Source organism: Vulpes vulpes, chromosome 15, assembly GCF_048418805.1.
Source record: "Vulpes vulpes isolate BD-2025 chromosome 15, VulVul3, whole genome shotgun sequence".
NCBI lineage: Eukaryota > Metazoa > Chordata > Mammalia > Carnivora > Canidae > Vulpes > Vulpes vulpes.
Genome location: NC_132794.1, coordinates 106100990 through 106119090, shown reverse-complemented (window position 1 = coordinate 106119090; position 18101 = coordinate 106100990). Strand labels below are relative to the sequence as shown.

Below are 18101 nucleotides of genomic sequence, written 5' to 3'. Positions count from 1 at the left end.
GCGGAAACAACTCAGCCTTCTAACGACTGAGGAGGCTGGACCCAAACCACCAGAAATAAGATCTGATTATGTGGACCTGGGAGTCTTCCTTAAAGGTTATTAGGAATCCATTATTCAGATTAATGCAAAATCCCGTGATGCCTTTGTCTCAGAGACAATGGTGGTAGTTTCCTCATTAGGTTAATCACAATAGGAGGCAGAAAACTCAGCAAAAAAGATGTCCATCCTTGTTTTTTATTCCTTCAGGTTGGGTAGTACATCATGAGCAAGCAGTACAATCAACTTCTCTTTTTAGGCATCTTTTGAATGAAGTGGTTTTGCCTCAATATGTATACTAGGAGATTACTAGTGAAAGTATACTCAGTTATTATCATTTTAGCAAATGATTATAACTCCAGTTTTTAAAAATCATTTTTTGATAAACTTAACAATAGCTAATATTCTCTCTACCAATGCGCCGTATAGCTAATGATAAATATTATCCTGAACTTCAACCTTAGCTTCCTAAATGCAGTATTGTTACTCAAAAAGGCTGTATTCTTTTGTTAAATTGTCAAGATTAACATTTAATACTCCATTATTTTAGCCAACAGTGTAAAATTTTAAACTAGGACATTCTTTTTACCACCATGCTTTCCTCAAACCACTTGCACAGCCTAAACATTTTCCATTGAATAATTGTTTTTCTACTCCTTTGACAATAAGTCCCCTGAAAGTTCAATTCAATACCAGTGAAACATGACTTCATTTATTTTCTTTTTTGATTGTGATAGCTTGAAGTACAATATTATAAATCTTAAATTGTGTGAAGTATATATTGTTAGGCCCTTAACATTCTTGAACAATGACTGCTTTTGCTGAATTTATTTATTTTTAAACAAAATTATCCATTTATGAGAGAATCCAGGTCCTATTTTCTTTAAGTCATTCATCTGTAGGTGCCTCTTGTAGCAGACTTGCTTAAACTACTTTGTACTCTTAAAAAAAAAAATGTATACAAAGATGTTAATTCTTTTAATATGGAAGGTAAATCTCATTTTAGCTTAAAAGAAAAAAGTCTACATGGGCTCTTCCCATACTATTGGGATAATTGCTATACTTCCCATACTATTGGGATAATTGCTAGACTCCTGGGGTTTTAAATTTCTTTCCATGTCCATTTTGTAGGTCTAAATTCATCTTTTTTCCTTTTAGAAGAAAGGATGTGGAGTGGGCTGCTACCTCCTGGCCTAAATGAAAGTGATATTGAATTGAATTCTGAAGATGAAACCCCATTAGAGAACTCTGGACTTAACCTACAGGAAGATAAAGAAGATGGGGCCATTACAAAAACAGAGGTCTCAGATTTCCCAACAGATGGACCAAAACCTGGAGCAGAGGCTAATGTCAATGCATATGAAGAGTGCCCTTCTGGAATTCCCTTAAATATGTGGCATGTAGGTTTTCTCTTGTGTGTCTTATTAAAGCCTGTGCATGTGTGTCTGTGCATGCTCCAGTGTGTTTCTCTGCCATGGTCAAAATGCCTGTGTTCTTGGGAGGTAATAGGTAGGGAATATTGACTCAGAATACTCTGGGTGTGTGGTCAACCCATTGGGCACTCAGATACTAACTTTCACTTTTGTGTTTTTTATAAAAAGGAAGAAAAACATTTACTAGGATTAGCTACTTTGCCCAACATGTTACACAAGTTCCTATATTAATTTGATCTCTTTGTCATCTGTATGAATCATTGAATTTTACTGTCAGATAATCAGATTGACTTATGTCGAGATAAATGAAGATAAAAACTCAGGTTGGGGGAGAGTCTTAGAGAATAGAGTATCTCCAGAAGAAAACTACTTTTGTTAAATTTGTATTTTTATAAATGCTAGAGTATATTTTTATTAGTTTGTAATTTTTTGAACATATGCTTTGCTTCAAAATTTACTTACTACTTTTTTTTTTTTTACATTTATATAGAAATTTCAAGAATTGCATAAAAAACATTCTGAACAGAAAACCTCAACTTCAGGATTCAGAAGGAAAAAAAGAAAACGCTCCAGGAAAGGTGTTTTGTTTTAATTCAAGTTAATTGTCAATAGTGCTAATGTTAAATTGTGACTAATTTTAATAAGCATGAATTTTGAAATAACAAATACTCAGGTATTGACACTTTGTGAATTCCTTTCAGGTAAATTGAAGAATGAGGAAGAGTCTCTTAGGTAGGTGGAATTTAAAATATTTGTTTCTTCTAGACAATCCTGTAAAACTTGTATCAGTCTTTGAACTACTTACGTCTGCAACCTAAGAACTAGTTTTTGTGATTTGTAATTGTAGTAACCAATTAAAGACACTAAAAATAAGTTATTGTCTATCTTGCAGTGAGCAGACCCCAAGTGAAACCCAGTGGAAGGAGCTTACTCAGTATTTTGGAATCAATGATAGGTTTGACCCCCCTGTTAAGAAGAAAAAAATCGATAAGGTAAGATCTTTTTTTATTGCATCTTATATTAGCCATTAGAAATGTTTGTAATTAGCCTTGCCTAAGGTATTCTCCTCATTAATTAATTCAGTGAAAAAGTTAAAATGCCTACTGTATGCTTTACAAGATGCTAGGTAAAGAAGTAAATATATAGTTAGAAATCATTTAAAAAATCATGTTAAGGAAATGAACAGGATGTTGTGAAGAAATTAAAATGGAGGCCCCACTTTAGGCGGTCAAGGGGGGGCCTTTTCTGGGAGATACCATTTCAGTGAGACCTGAAGGATGGGAAGGAACCATCTCTATGCAGAATGCTCTTGTAGAGGCAGTGACCTGGGTAAAGGTCCTCGGGGCAATGAGCCATAATGGGACATTTGAGTAACTGTGATAATGTCAGCTTGGCTGGAATGGAATTAACGAGGAGGAGAGTGGCTCTGGATAGGGTTGGAGAGGCAGGCAGCCAGGGCCCAAACTGTGAAAGGCCTGAAGGGGCAGAATAAGGAATTAGGTTTGAGTTACCATGTAGTTGAGAGTCATTCAAGAATTTAAGTTAAGAGAGTGATATGATCGAAGTGCTATTTAAAATGATGGTTCTTGTGTGGAGAATGGGCTGTGGAGCAGCAATAGTAAGTTAGAGAACAGTAAAGAGACTCTTGTAGGCACGAGAGGATGGTGGCTTGGACAAGAATGGTGCTGCTGAAGATGAAGAAGAGTGGATGGATTGGGGGTCTACTGTAGAAGGAGGATGGACAGTATTTGCCTCTGATGCTTTGTAAAGTGATGGAGAGGACTTGGGATGTGAGGAGGGAAAGAGCCATTTGAGGCTTTACCTGCAGCAGTGGTGTGAATACAAAGGTGGGACGGCTGGGGGAGTAGTGGGGGGAGAAGATTTAGAATGTGGCCTGTCCAAAGTTCATTTTGGGGCATGGGTGATCTAAGTGGGTGGGAGCAGAAAGGTAGTTGGTAAAATGAGGAGAATCTGAGCTGGAGATTCATGTTTGGACGTCATCGGTCGATAGGTGATGTGAATACTTAGTAGAGTCTTGAATGAATGAGTAACTTACATACTCACGTCAGGGAGTGTGAACTCCAGGAGCATGAAAATTGAACACTGAGTTAAGGCTCTAGGCTCAAGAGCCTCCCTGGTTGAAGCCCAAGTATATTGTATCCTGCCTGTTTAGACAGATTCCTCCTTCACAGATCATTTCTGTAGACTACTGCATGTACATAGAGACCATTAGCTGACTAATCGATATTTCTTGTGAAATAAACCTCAGATATTAAACCCATCATTGTGTGGTGTTGCATGTGCATTAAGGAACTGACAGAGTAGAATTTTTGCATGTGAACCTTTTGATTCCGGTTTTGCCAAGAATTGTTGTCATTTAGTTCCTAGAGCACTGAGGACTTAGAATCAGCATCACTTTTTCTTTTTTTTAAGATTTATTTATTTATTTGAGAGAGAGAGAGAGAGCATGTGCACATGAGGGTAGGGGCAGAGGGAGAGGGAGAGAATCTCAAGCAGATTCCCCACTGAGTGAGGAGCTTGATGTCAGGCTTGATCCCAGGACCCGGAAATTGTGACCTGAGTCAAAATCCAGAGTCAGACACCTAACTGACTGAACCACTCAGGCACCCCAACCAGGATCACTTTCTGCCACTCTCATTGCTACTACTGAGCAATCTCTTTTTTACAAGTGTGAAGCAGGTGCAGAAATGCCATTCAGTTGAAACTAAAATCCAGGCTTTATGACACCGTTCTCAGTTCCTTTGCTTCACTGCCCAAAGGCTGGTCAGCACTGTAACGTGCAGATGCTCTGCTCTTGGCCCCTATGATTCTGGTGCCGGGAAGAGGGCGCTTGTGAGAAGGATGCTCTAGACTACATAAGCCTACTCTAAAAGCATGAGGTGGAGGGTTGTGGCTGATGGCAGTGGGCCGATCTCTGGCCAACCTGCTATAGAGTCCCCACTGCTGACTACATGGTTGTTTTTGAGGGAAGGGATGGTTAAATATTGGTTCTTATATGAATTTTTGAAAAAGTTTTACTCATGAATTAGGTGGTCTTTGATCTTCCATTATTTATAGTTTCTGTTATGTCTTCTCAGAACTGTTGACTTCAGAGTATCTAAACGATTTCTAAGTAAAGTTGCTAACCATTCTAAACAGTAAAAAATTTGAAATTTTACAGTCTCTCCATATTAGAATTTTATTGTTACCCTACATATATGAAATTGTACCTTCTTGATACTGGCCAGATACTGCTGTTATTCATTGTCTAAAATTTGAGATTTGTATAGAGTAACCTTAATAAAGGTTAGGATTACTTGTGCACAATCTTTTAAACAACTCATTTTTATGAATCAATATTCTGTTTCACATTAGACGTTAGATGTACTCTAGGAAAAGAAATTTAAGTCAAATGTCATTTTAAAAACAAGGTTTCTGTTTAAGGGAAGTCTTCTATAAATCCTTTTGTGATCAATCTATTTTATGAGTTTGGATTTTCTTAACAGTAGACATTCCTCTGTGGGAATGACATCTGACTAAGAAAGTTATGGCATTTTTCTAAACAAGGAAACTGGTGCTGGCCAGGCTTGCCTCTGCCCAGGATTTTGCTGGCACTTAATATTCTATAAATAAATGCAAGCATAAAAGGAAAAGAAGGATTTAGTGAGGCCAAACTATCTCATATTCTCTTAGTAGTTCACTATGAGTGCATGCCAGCAGGTTTGCACTCTCCCTTTGGTTTGGGATCGCTGTTTCATTGTTTTACATGCACCCTTTTTGCTGTCATGCTAAAATCTATGAATCTACAGAGTAAATAGACATTAAAGAATGTCCACAGTGGAGGCACCAAGATAAAAGCTAAGAATAGATGTAAGTCCAGCCGATAATAGCTACTGCTTAAGAAATCTAGAGAGGATCATGAAAATCTGTGATGCAGTTTGGACAAAACTAACATAGATTTCTAGTCTATTATTTCTCTAGAGCAGAGGCTGATCCGTTACCATATCTGAGAGAGCCCTTTTCTTCTGTATTCACTCTGTCCTTAAGAGTGGTAAAACAAAACTCCTTAATCTTGTGTCTATTGTGGGGGTGTCCCCACACCCCCAGTGTTTTCTTTCTTTTTTTGCTTGCTTGCTTCCTTTTTTTTTTTTTTGAACACTGTCAAGCTAAAACTATTGCTCAGCTGACTATGTGCATTTACAACACTGCTGTCACCTGCTTTCCTGACAATGAAGAGAGGATTTTTTTTAATGTAATTTTCTTAGTATCCAGAGCTGTTTTAAAGTGTTCTTTGTATTAATTACAGCTATAATTGTGTCTCTGGCAGTAGTTTTGGGGTTTATTAATAATTCTGTAATCAGGGATCCCTGGGTGGCGCAGCGGTTTGGTGGTTTGGTGCCTGCCTTTGGCCCAGGGCGCGGTCCTGGAGACCCGGGATCGAGTCCCAAGTCGGGCTCCCAGTGCATGGAGCCTGCTTCTCCCTCTGCCTGTGTTTCTGCCTCTCTCTCTCTCTCTCTCTCTCTCTGTGTGACTATCATAAATAAATAAATAAATAGATAAATAGATAAATAGATAAATAAATCTGTAATCGTAACATAATTATTTTCAATCTATGTAGGAATTTCTTTAGAACAAATTTTACTCATTAATTTTGTTATAAATGTCTCAGGTATTCTTTAGTTGAATCATTTTGATTAGTTCAGCAATCATTACTGAAGTTTTTTTTTTTTTTTTTTTTTTTAAATTTTTTTTTTTTTTAATTTATTTATGATAGTCAGAGAGAGAGAGAGAGAGAGAGAGGCAGAGACACAGGCAGAGGGAGAAGCAGGCTCCATGCACCGGGACCCTGATGTGGGATTCGATCCCGGGTCTCCAGGATCGTGCCCTGGGCCAAAGGCAGGCGCCAAACCGCTGCGCCACCCAGGGATCCCTGAAGTTTTATATATACTTAATGGATACTTTTGGGCATGAAAAATTAGAGTTAAATTTTAATAATTTTAAGAGTAAGCGTACAATGTCTTTGATAAATTTTTTAGTTGTTTTTGAGAAGAAACTTTTAATTGTGTAGTGTAGCTTTTTTCAAGTTTATTTATTTATTTTTTTTACCAGAATGCTTTTTTCCAACCAGAATCTTATTGGAACTCTAATACACAGATGAGATAAAAGGTTGCCTGCTGGGGCAGGGGGTGATAGGGGTGGGGAGGTGGTGGGGAGAGATGTAGAGTAGCAGTCTGGACAGGGCAGAAATGGTGGTGGTGGAGGGGAGAGTTGTAGTGGTACCATAGCCATTCCCCTGGTGTCAGTTACACAATTGCAAAGCATTAATTAGCTTTTTATCCCCAGGTGGTGATTCAAATAATTTAAGTAGGTATGATTTATACATAAAATTAACACCCCTAATTCTTAGTAGTTTATTTTTTCTCCTTCATGGAGAGATTACCTAATTTTTTTTTCCTTTGATATTTAGGTCTAATTAGAGCACAGCAAACTTTAGTGAATTAGTTCATTTGTATTAAGCTTTAAGACTTGGACAAATTGTCTAAGAATTTAGTAGCAAATTTTTTTTAAAAGATTTTATTTATTCATGAGAGACACACAGAGAGAGAGAGGCAGAGACATAGGCAGAGAGAGAAGCAGCCTGACGTGGGACTCAATCCCCGGACTAGGATCACGCCCTGAGCCAAAGGCAGACGCTCAACCACTGAGCCACCCAGGTGTCCCTAGTAGCAAAATTTCTATAGAACTGTATTGTACAGTTTGACTAAAGGAGCTTTAATCACATGTTAAAAGAGATCCTCCATATGCACATGTGGCTGATTGGTCCTTCATGTTAAACCTTAGTACCCATACATTTCTTTGATAGTTGTCTTCTTGACGTCTGCAGCAAAACTTTAATTAGAGGTTACTTATGGCCTCGTGGGAACCTATTAGATACCAGCCTTGGATGTTTTTCCACCTGTGGCCAAATTGCCGTCTCTAAATTTGTTTGACTCTTAATTTGTTGAGGTATATTTATCTTAAGCTAAATTCTGATTTCTGACAAAAGGCACCTTAGAAGCACACCAAGGCCCTGCAGAGTATCATCAGTTTCACTTCTGTGCTATGAGAGACATTAGAGATAATTCCAACAGAGGTATGCTTGGGTCTAACTTAAGACTTTTTTAAAAGACTTACTACTCAGATCTTACTTCATGAGAGTACTTACTGACTCAAAGTTGAATTCTTGGGTCTTACACTTGGGGCTGAGGCTTTGGTATGTTATGATGAGGTCTGTAGCCATATGGAGCTAGGCCTTTTGGTTTTAATAGTATCCTAATACTTAGATAATATATTATGAACAGCTTATTTATCAAATGACTCTATATTCTAGAGTTTTGCTCAGTATTATACATATATTTTCTTTGACCCTTACCATAAACTTGCAGAGAATATGGTATTACCTTCTTTTTGGAGGTAAGGTAATTATAACCTGTAGAGGTCTAAGAATCACCCAGAGTTTCTTTTTTTTTTTTTTTTTAAATTTATTTATTTATGATAGTCACAGAGAGAGAGAGAGAGGGGCAGAGACACAGGCAGAGGGAGAAGCAGGCTCCATGCACCAGGAGCCCGATGTGGGATTCGATCCCGGGTCTCCAGGATCGCGCCCTGGGCCAAAGGCAGGCGCTAAACCGCTGCGCCACCCAGGGATCCCCACCCAGAGTTTCTTGGTCAGTAAGTAGAGGAGGTGGAATTTGAATCCCTGGGTCTGACCTTACCAGCCATGTTCTTTGTAAATTACTAACTTACAGTCTTAAGAAAATGGGAATGTTTTACCTTAGGATTTTTTTTTTTAAACTAATGTTAGCATTTTGAATGTATTTGGAATGTTAATATCTTCTTATAGAAGCAGAAAATTTGGGGGTGCATGTGGAACCAGAAATTTTTCAGAGTCAGAAGGAGCTGTTTTATTTTACATAAATAAATCATCAAAAAAAAAAAAAAAAAAGAAAAGAGAGAAAAAGGAAACAGTTGTATCCAGTGAAATTTTGTTGAATTAAAAAAAAAGTTTTAAAAGAGCTAAAAACAAAATTAAACATGGGAGTGGAATTTTATTTCTAGGAGAGAATTTTGGTTATCAAGCCCATCATCTCCTTTTCTTGAAGGAAACCGAGGCTTTGCTCTCTCTCTAAGGAAATCTCATTTACCCAGAGCCGTGACCACCTCTCTTGACTTCTCTTCCAGTGCTTTTTCTGCTATATTATGCTAGTGCTCTGAATGGCTGGGGGAATAGGAATTAGTTAATGATAAAGAGAGAGACTTGTAATTTTAGCTGACTTATTTTTAAGTGAAAATTATACTTAGAAGCTCAGCAGTTCATGTAAGTTTCTGGGAGAGGGGAATATTCTTGTTTTCTACCTTTGTGACATTAACTGTGAATGCTGACTCCATGATAACCAAGGAAAGTTAGCAAGTTGATACAACAAAATGACTTGATAAGCAGACCACTGGTTTATTCAGGGTATTGGTGCTAAAAAACAGAATGGATTATGCACTGATCTGCGATTGCTGTAGGTCCTGGAGTAAAGGAGTATAGCACCCGGGTCTAACTAATCTTAGGAAGCCTACATAATTGGAGGGAAACATACAGAGCTGTTATGTGGAGTAAGCCAGACTGTCCCAAGAATGGATGCCATTAGTGACCAGGCTACTGAAATGAAAGGCTGGGACAGATTAAGTCTGGATTTGGGTAACTGCTTCCCTAGAATTTGTGGTGCAGAAAAAATTGAAGTTTGCTGTATTTTATTTTCGTATATATTTGAGGAGATACCTAATATCCTGTGCTGGAAGGAGGGCCCACTAGGCCACTGTATTAGCTTTTCTTAAATAAAATACCTTATTTCTATTGTAAAAGTGAATAATAAATACAAAGTCCAGAGGCAGGGACTGTGCTAAGCACTGGGAGTCCAAGAGGGAGAAGATATTCTTCATGCCCTCAAGAAATGCATATTCTAGCAGTGGGAAAGATTTATACATCAGTAAGCATAATAAAATATGACTCTTGTTTAACCATAGGGCTGCTATTAATCCAACATTACTGTTGTGGAATTCTCTTGGGAACTTGTCAAAGCAATGGCTTTGTAATAAGTGTTCCTCATTTGAGTGGGATCTTTTCAGTATTAATACACCCATGGATTACTGCACTGTGATCATTAACTCAGTAATGTAGGCTGAGAGCCTCTTGTGTGAGAAGAACAGGCTAGGGTGTAGGACACACCAAGCCAGTGACCATACATGTTTGCCCTTAGTGAGCCTGGAACCCAGCAGGGGAGACAGACCCACAAGTGCTCAAGAGAGTCATGGAGTGCAGTGATAGTACAGCTTGGAGAAAGCATTGTGGAAGGCAGTTAGGTACTAGGCACAGGGCAGAGTGAAGCAGGGTCAGTGGATGTATTGGTGAGTGAACCTGTAGAGGTAGAGAAGGTAACATTGACATGGGACATACAAGGGTGGCTAAGATTTTTCTGGTAGAAATATATCAGAGGCACCGAGGACATTAAGAGATTGGTAAATGTGACCAGAGATTGGAAGCACAGCATTGCCCAAGATGGGGCTGAGAAAGCATTGTGGGAACCTATTGTAGAGGGATTTCAGTTGCAATTCAAGGTGGCTAATGACATGGTGTCTCTACTTTAAAAAGGTAGAAGACTAGTTTGGAGGAGGTTGTCAGCTTCCAAACAGGAGTTGATGAGGCCTCTAAGAAGCCCAGAAAAGAGACATGAGATACCCTACAAAAAAGTTAAAAATAAGAGCACAGGATTGGAGGCATTGAAGACCACTGAGGATTCCCGTCTGGGGTGACTGAGTGGGTGGGCAGCTCTGAAGGGGAAGCAGGGCAGCAAGGGATGAGCTTGTTTGTAGGCATAACAAAAAGTTGGAGACCCTGCCTTTCCAAGGCTTCAATATAAAGATAACTAGCAAGTGGCTGGAGATAGAGATCTTGGTATAGCCGAGAGATCAGATGTGTTGAATTTTTAAAGATATATGAAGCAGCTTATAAGAAGTAATTGAAGTCCTAGGACTGAGTACATTACTGGAGAAGAGGGAAAAGTCAGAAGAAAAGGGGTCTAATCACAGAGCCTTGAGGACTGTCATAATTAGAGTTATAATTTAAGAAAAGGAGATCAAGGACCTCCAAGGAGATTTAAGTTCTATATTTGGGGAGGTAGCTTTAAGAATGAGGATGTAGTTGACATAATAGATGATCAGGTAGGAGGAGGACAAATGGTGTTATTTGTGATTGTTGAGTTTCAGAGAAGGGTGAAGACAAAAGGAATAGAGAATGCAGTGGGGGATGACACAGGCCTCTCAGTACACTGACCTACAAGAGAGAAATGAAGTACCAACCTAAGAAGCAAGCTGTGTCATCTCATCCAGTCCCTGGTCCAGAATGGGAAAGACAGACATGTTTGTAGGGCGAGAAGAATGAAAAAGGGTGGGGGGAGGAGAAAATTATTTTTATTTATTTATTTTTAAAGATTTACTTATTTATTTGAGAGAAAGTGAGAGAGAGTGCAGAGAAGAGGGAGAGAGAATATTCATCAGACTCCTCACTGAGTTTGGAGTGCGACTTGGGGCTCTATCTTATGACTGTGAGATCACAACCTGAACTGAAATCACGAGTTAGACGCTAAACCAACTGAGCCACCTAGGCACCCCAAGAGGAGAAAATTTAAAGAGCAGGCTTCTGGGTGACATGTAAGCAGATAGGATTAGGATGAGCACAGGTAATATGGTTAGTTTTGGAAAGAGATGATTCTTTCTTGGAGGCAGTAGGGACAGAGGGACAGGGTGAGTGGATGGTTGTAGAAGGGACATACAGTGTCCCTTCTTTGGTTCTTCTCTTCCCCTCCCACTCTGCCTCAGCCTCTCATGAATTAGAAGGGAGAGTTATAATCTGAAAAGGATGGAGGTAGGGTTGAGAGCATTTGAAAAAGTAGAAAAGTAACAACTTCTTAGAGGAATGTGGGAACTTTCAAGGGTAGAAGTTAGAGCCCACTCAGTTGAATTTGAAGATCGTCTTTTACTACAAGCCAGTGAATTGAGTTACTTGGTTTTCTCTGACACAGCTGGGACACCTAGATGTTCAAGTAGTAGAAATAGGTGGTTGGAAAGAGCCGAAACAAGGTAAATGTGGGAGGAAATTGTACATATTGCTTAGGTCATTGATTCTTTTTTTTTATGCATGAGAGAGAGAGAGAGAGAGAGAGAAAGAGGGAGGAAGGGACAGAGACAGAGGCAGAGGGAGCCTGTGGGGAGCCTGCTCCAGAACTTGATCCCAGGACCCTGAGATCATCACCTGAGCTGAAGGGAAACACTCAACCACTGAGCCATGCAGGCGTCCCAGGTCATTGGTTCTTAAATTTTGGCCTGATAAGCATCAATGAATTGCTGGGCCCTGATCCCAGTTTCTGATTCAGAGTATTTAGATTTCTAACAAGTTCCCAGGTAGTGCTGATGCTGCTGGTCCAGACATACACTTTGAGAACTACTGGCTTAGAGTTTGAAAAGGTTAATCATGGATGGCAGGCCAGAGAGAGAGAGGGCAGGAGAATCCAAGAAGGGCCTGAAGGACTGGGAGAATAAATATGGTGGTGCCAGGGTAGGGTTTCAAATGAAGACAAGGCAGGTTCACTGGCTATGAAGACTTGAGACTAGTGAAAGGACAGAATATTGAGTTCAGAAAGAATTCCAGACTGTAAATCTTTGGAACTGGAGCTTTCTCAGGTGATGTCTGTTGCATGGCCCAGAGTGAGCCTTTTCAAAGTATTGGTCTTCTAAGACATACAGAACTTGTGTCTGAATATAACTCAGTGTACTACTTCCTTGTTTGAGAAAGTCTTTTCTTCCTCCCCTCCCCCTTCTCCCCTAAAACCAAAAGTCCAAGCTGTGTAGTCATGTAGTTGATTTACATTCTGGCACATGCTCAGGTCGTGGACTGGCACTATTCACAGACCTGAACAGGTGCACACACCACACTTGGTGTGTCACAGACCTTGAGTATGGATCCTGGGATGGGCATTAGAGGTCCCTGAGGATGAAGGATGTTGGAAAAGTGAGTCCAGGGTGTTTGTTGGATCACGAGGAGAAGAGTTCTTCAGAAATACAAAAAAGAATTTCTGGAGACATTGACATGGGACGTAATCGTTAATCATAGGACCAGAATGGGAAATCGGTAATCATAGGACCAGAATGGGAAAAGGACAGGAGAGCCACATGGCCTGGGATCAGAGACTAAGGCCTATTGAATGATGGTCTCAGGCTACAGTTGGGAGCAAGGATGATAAGCGTGTCATCCTATCAAGTCCTTAGATAGGGTGAGGGATTGTGAGAAGGGATGATCTTCATTCAACAGGGACACTAGTGATAACCTTGCCTGTCTGTGTTCTGTGTTTTTAGGCAGATTATGTATGGCCACTTTTTTTGTTTTCAAATTTTTATTTAAATTCTAGTTAGTTAGCATACAGGGTAATATTGGTTTCAGGAGTAGAATTTGGTGATTCATCACTTACATATAACATCCAGTGCTCATCATAACATGTGCCCTCCTTCAGATCCATCACCCATTTTGCCCCTTCCCCACCCATCAGCCTCCCTGAACCCTCAGTTTTTCTCTATCATTAAGAGTTTATGGTTTGTTTTCTTCTCTTTTATTCCCCCTCCTTATATATTCGTGTTCTGTTTCTTTTAAGATTTCTTTACTTTAGAGAAAGAGCATGTGTGTGTGTGATGTGGGGGGAAAGGGGACAGGGAGAAGGAGAGAGAGAATCTCAAGTAGACTTTGTACCCAGCATGGAGCCTGACATAGGGTTTGATTTTACAACCCCAAGACCCCAAGATATGACCTAAGCCGAAAGCAAAAGTCAGACCCTCAACTGACTGAGCCATCCAGGTGCCTCTTACGTGTTTTGTTTCTTAAATTCCACGTAGGAATCAAATCATATGGTATTCTTCTTTCTCCAACTTATTTTGCTTAGCATAATGCATTCTGACTCCATCCACATCATTGCAAATGGCAAGATTTCATTCTTTTGATGGCTGACTAGTATTCCATTGAGCAGGGGATAGAGAAAAAACACGGAGGAGGGGCAGAGGGAGAAGCAGGCTCCCCACTGAGCTGAGAGCCTGTCTTAGGACTCAATCCCAGGACCTCAAGATCATGACCTGAGCCAAAGGCAGACACTTAACCCACTGAGCCACCCAGGTGCCTAGACAAATGTGTATAGACATTTTTAAGTCTTGTTTCAACAGAGGCTATACAGGAACAAAATTTCTCTTAGTTGATGGGTATAATTAAGCAGTACACTGACAGGCAGAGGCATTCCCGGGGTCCCTTTTACTAGATGAGGGAGAAATTGGGAACTGAAAATGTGGAGGACACACTGGCTAAGCCATTGTTAGGGCAAAATTTTCTTGTGAGAAGCAATATATATTAGACCATTTAAACATTTTTAAAACTTTCTGTGGTAACTATTTCCACAAGCTAAATTCAGTTATGTAAGTCCAAACATCTTTCCATAAATGTATGATGAATCCTACCTCATCTGTTTGGTAGCCTCATGAAAATCATTTTAATTATGATTTCCTGAAGCATCTTTAGCTAATAAAGAAAAACATTTTCATAGGAAAATAAAATCATTCTCTTATGTAACATTCCTCCCATATTTAATATCTACCTGAATACCCATAGTCAGACGCTGGAGGGCTGTTGAAGGAGGGCTTCAGCTACAGGAAGGAGCAGGGGAAGGTGGTGAGAGTACAGGCTCTGGGCAGACCCAGATTCATGTGACAGCCTTACCACTTGCAGACTCTGGGACCTTGGCCATGTTAGTGAGTCTGAGGCCTCGGTTTCCTCATGTTCAAAAACAGGATAGCAGTATTTTGTGAAATTGTTGGGAGGATAAATGAGCTTTGTTATAATACTAAGGTGGAGTCTACTACATAATAAGCTTGCCATCATTTTAACTATTGTTGTCATTAACATTATATTGTAATTAAGGGGAAGTGTAGTCCTTGAAGTCACAGAAGTCTGGATTGGCATCTCCTTTTTCTTAGTTCAGGAAGTTATCTAACCTTGATTAAGCCATTTGGTATCTCTGCATGGCCTTCTCATCAGTAAATAGGAATGGTACCAAATACCACAGGGGTCACCATGAAAATTCAGTGGTCTAAGTAACATGTTCGGTATAGCCCTGTGACATAGTTTTTGCCAGCAATTGTTTGCCTTTCTTTCCTGCCTTTAAGTTTTAGGTTTCTTTGCTTTCTAGTCGGGCCTTGAAAAGAGCATAGACCAGGCTGTGGAAGAATGGAACATCGAGAAGGCTGAGGAACTCAGCAACCAGCTAGCTACTCGAGAGGTGAGTCAACTGTAGTATTTCCAGATTTTCTAAAATGAATGTACATTCTTTTTGTGACCACAAGTAAGTTTAGTATGCAAATACTTGATCTTCGCTTTTTTTGTTTGTTTTTTTAAGTAGGCTCCATGCCCACTATGGAGCCCAGTGTGGGGTTTGAACCTCATCCTGAGATCAAGACCTGAGCTGAGATCAAGAGTCGGACGCTTACCCGACTGAGCCACCCAGGCGCCCCTCAAATATTTAATCTTAGATTTTCCTTTCTGTCCATTTTCTTTCGTCTTATACTGCCATTTATTTTGAAGGGCTGGGTTCTATTTTTGTCTTCAATGTTTTTAAATTATTCTGGTCTAAAACTTATGGTAGAAATAATTCATGATTGATATTCAACCCTAGATTTCACCTAGTTCAGAGGGGTTTTTGCCTGTTATGATTAAAAGACTAGCTTTCTTTTTCCATTTGCATCTTTAATTCTGTTTAACTCTCCCTGAGGGCAGCTGTGTGTTCCAGTGTCACATCTCAAGGTTTTCCTTGCCCTCACCTCCCCAAATGCTTTTTCCCTGCATATTTTAAACTTTCAGCCCTAAAAAATTTTCAGCTTTTTAAAACCTATAGTCTAGAATATAAAACCAGTAGAGACATTAAATATTCTTTTTTCAAGTACACAAGGCTTCCAGAAGATTGTGACTTGCACCTTTTCTCCAATTGCTGCTGGGTGTCAGTAGGCAAAGTTGCACATAGAGTAAAGACCTCAAATGGGCATATGTTGTGGTGTTGTTAATGGGTTTTGTGATTCTTTTTTGTCTTTTTTAGGGAAAAAGTTCTACCATAGCTTTCCTTTTAGTGTATCCCTACCTTTTTCACCTTACTCTTAAACTAGACTCCCAGAGGTTTAATTGCACGGGGAGCATCATTGGTTGTCTGTGCAAGTTGCTGTCCATGTGCCCTGTTCTTTCTTAACTCACCTACAGGTGAGCATTTGTTCTAAACAAATGAGGCTAGTGATGAACTTAACTGTTTCAGTAAATCCTTCTCTGGAAGCACCATTTCACTCTTCTGCTGCCAATGGCAAAAAATCCACTATTTATTGCTGTTTGTTGGTCTGTTTCCCATTTTTGGATGCTGGCCATAAGTATCTTGTGAGATATATGTTTTTATGTAGGGAAATAAATCCAGAAGTGAGGCTTTGGGATTCAGAAGTTATCTTTTTCCCCATAAACTGTTAAGATCAATTGTCGCAGTTAATACTTATGTTTGTGACATGTCTACATATGTGTGCTTATTTATTAAATGGCTACTATATAGGAAATTATGAAGCTTGGAGCTTGAGTTTGAGACACAAGCAAGCAGCAGTATAAATGGCAGTTAGGGGACCTTTCAAAAAGTGACATTTAAAAAAAATTGTTTACTTTTTTCTCATAAGATTCATTCTTCCCTTCCCAGCTTTTATTTCTTGTGCTTTGACATTTGCTGTCTTTTTTAGTAGTCATGTTTTGATTTTATTGATTATAACATTTATTAGATACAATAGCATTTTATCACTCTGTTTTCAAACAAAGATTCAAGTATTACATTTCTTTTAAAGATTTATTTTAGAGAGAGAGCATGAGCACATACAAGCACAGGATGAGGAAGGGCAGAGGCAGAGGGAGATGGAGAGGGAAAGAGAATCTCAAGCAGACTCTGCTCTAAGTGCAGAGCCCAATGCAGGGCTTGATCTTATGGCCCTGAGCTGAAACCAAGTTGGATGCTTAACCGACTGCAATAGACTGCACCAAACCAAGCACCCCTATTATATTTTAATAAGATGTATTTGATAGTGTGTTGAATGGTACCACAACCTCGATAAGATTTAAGTGTCAGTTGGCAGTTATTATAGTGGCTTCTTCAGCTTGCTGTGTACCTGGCACTTATCTCTGCAAATCAGCTTTGTGTTAAAGACCATCTCTAAGATTCTGTCCCATAATAGAGCACTTAATGTTTGTTGTTACTATTTTGGCATCTGGAACTTACTTTCCGTAGAACTGTTGTTAGACATAGTGGTTAAGATTCTTGGGTAGCCTGCAAGTATATACAAGATAGTGGACTATATCAGTAGCATATCTCCTCTCCAAATTTCGGAGAGTTGACCTTGAAATGTGAGAGAAGGGTGGGGAGGAATATGCTTCAGGGCTGGAAGAGAGTCCCATGGATAAAAGTGGATCTGGCTGCAAGGATGATGAGGGGTAGGCACAGTAGGATGTATGATGGAGGTAGTGGCTGAAGGCATAAGTGGGCTTTCAGAGACTCAAAGGCTCACAGGGCAGCAACACCAATCAATCACTAAGTCTTGGTCACATCTAAATAGGCAGGTATTGGAAGCCTTTGGCAGGTTTCTCTGAATATATCTACCTCATTTGGGTCAGAAGCAACCCTTTTGGAGAACTGGTCCTTAAATACACCACTTTGGTCCATGTTGTGCCACATGTTTGAGATGGTGTCTCTTGAATCTCTTTAAAAATTGTGGGTATTTATGACTGTTTGCTCTCCAGCAAATGCTGTACCATCAGCATGTGGCTGATCTCTGAAATGCCTGTATAGTTATAGTAAAGCTAAGGATAGAAACATAATAAAATCCAGTGAGGCCTTAGGGTATGGCTTCCTGATTGTTCTTAGAAACACTGTAGACTTGTCATTACCTCTCTCTCAGGGATCATAGGATTCAACAAACTGGTGTCCCCGTGTCATTGCTTTTCCAGTCTTCCTCTTGGAAGACCTAAGAGTTAGATATTTTGTGATCTCTACCAAATAACAAGGTGAGTGTGACTCAGCGAGCGGCCCAGGTCAGTTACTTTTTTCGGATCTTGGCTTATTACCAGAAGAAAAAATAATGCAAGGCCTAGTCTGCAGCTTTAGAATGTGGGCTCCACATGACCCAACCATGGCTGGTTGTTTTTCTTTTTGTCTTTTTCTGTTGATTAGCACCCCCATCTTAAGGGGGAATTCAGAGAGAAGCATTTACTTTATTGCAGGCTCTGTGTTTTTTCTAGGTAAAGTTAATAGTGCTGAAATATTAAAAGTTGAATGTATTCAAGTTTTAAAAAAAGTTTAATTTTGTAATAATTTGACTTTCAGAAAGTTGCAAAGCTTGTGAAAAGATTTTCTATTCACTTTCACCTAGATACCCAAGCTGTTAACATTTAACATTTGCTTTACCATTCATCCTGATTTATATACTTCATTTAGATTTGCCAAATATCTC

At 39.5% G+C, this 18101-nt stretch overlaps 1 protein-coding gene across 5 annotated transcripts in view; it reads left to right on the top strand.

Annotated features, from left to right (window-relative positions):
• Nucleotides 1-18101, top strand: part of FAM204A (family with sequence similarity 204 member A) — a 65049-nt gene that overhangs the window by 32753 nt on the left and 14195 nt on the right. For all 5 annotated transcript variants that reach the window (XR_011997594.1, XM_072740203.1, XM_025994223.2 and 2 more), the window contains exons 2-6: nucleotides 1195-1436; nucleotides 1960-2047; nucleotides 2171-2201; nucleotides 2362-2461; nucleotides 14774-14863. Coding sequence is in view for 4 of the 5 variants with exons in the window: in XM_025994223.2 (XP_025850008.1) it covers nucleotides 1195-1436; nucleotides 1960-2047; nucleotides 2171-2201; nucleotides 2362-2461; nucleotides 14774-14863 (551 nt within the window). In the remaining variant the exon portion in view is untranslated. The remainder of the gene's footprint in view (nucleotides 1-1194; nucleotides 1437-1959; nucleotides 2048-2170; nucleotides 2202-2361; nucleotides 2462-14773; nucleotides 14864-18101) is intronic.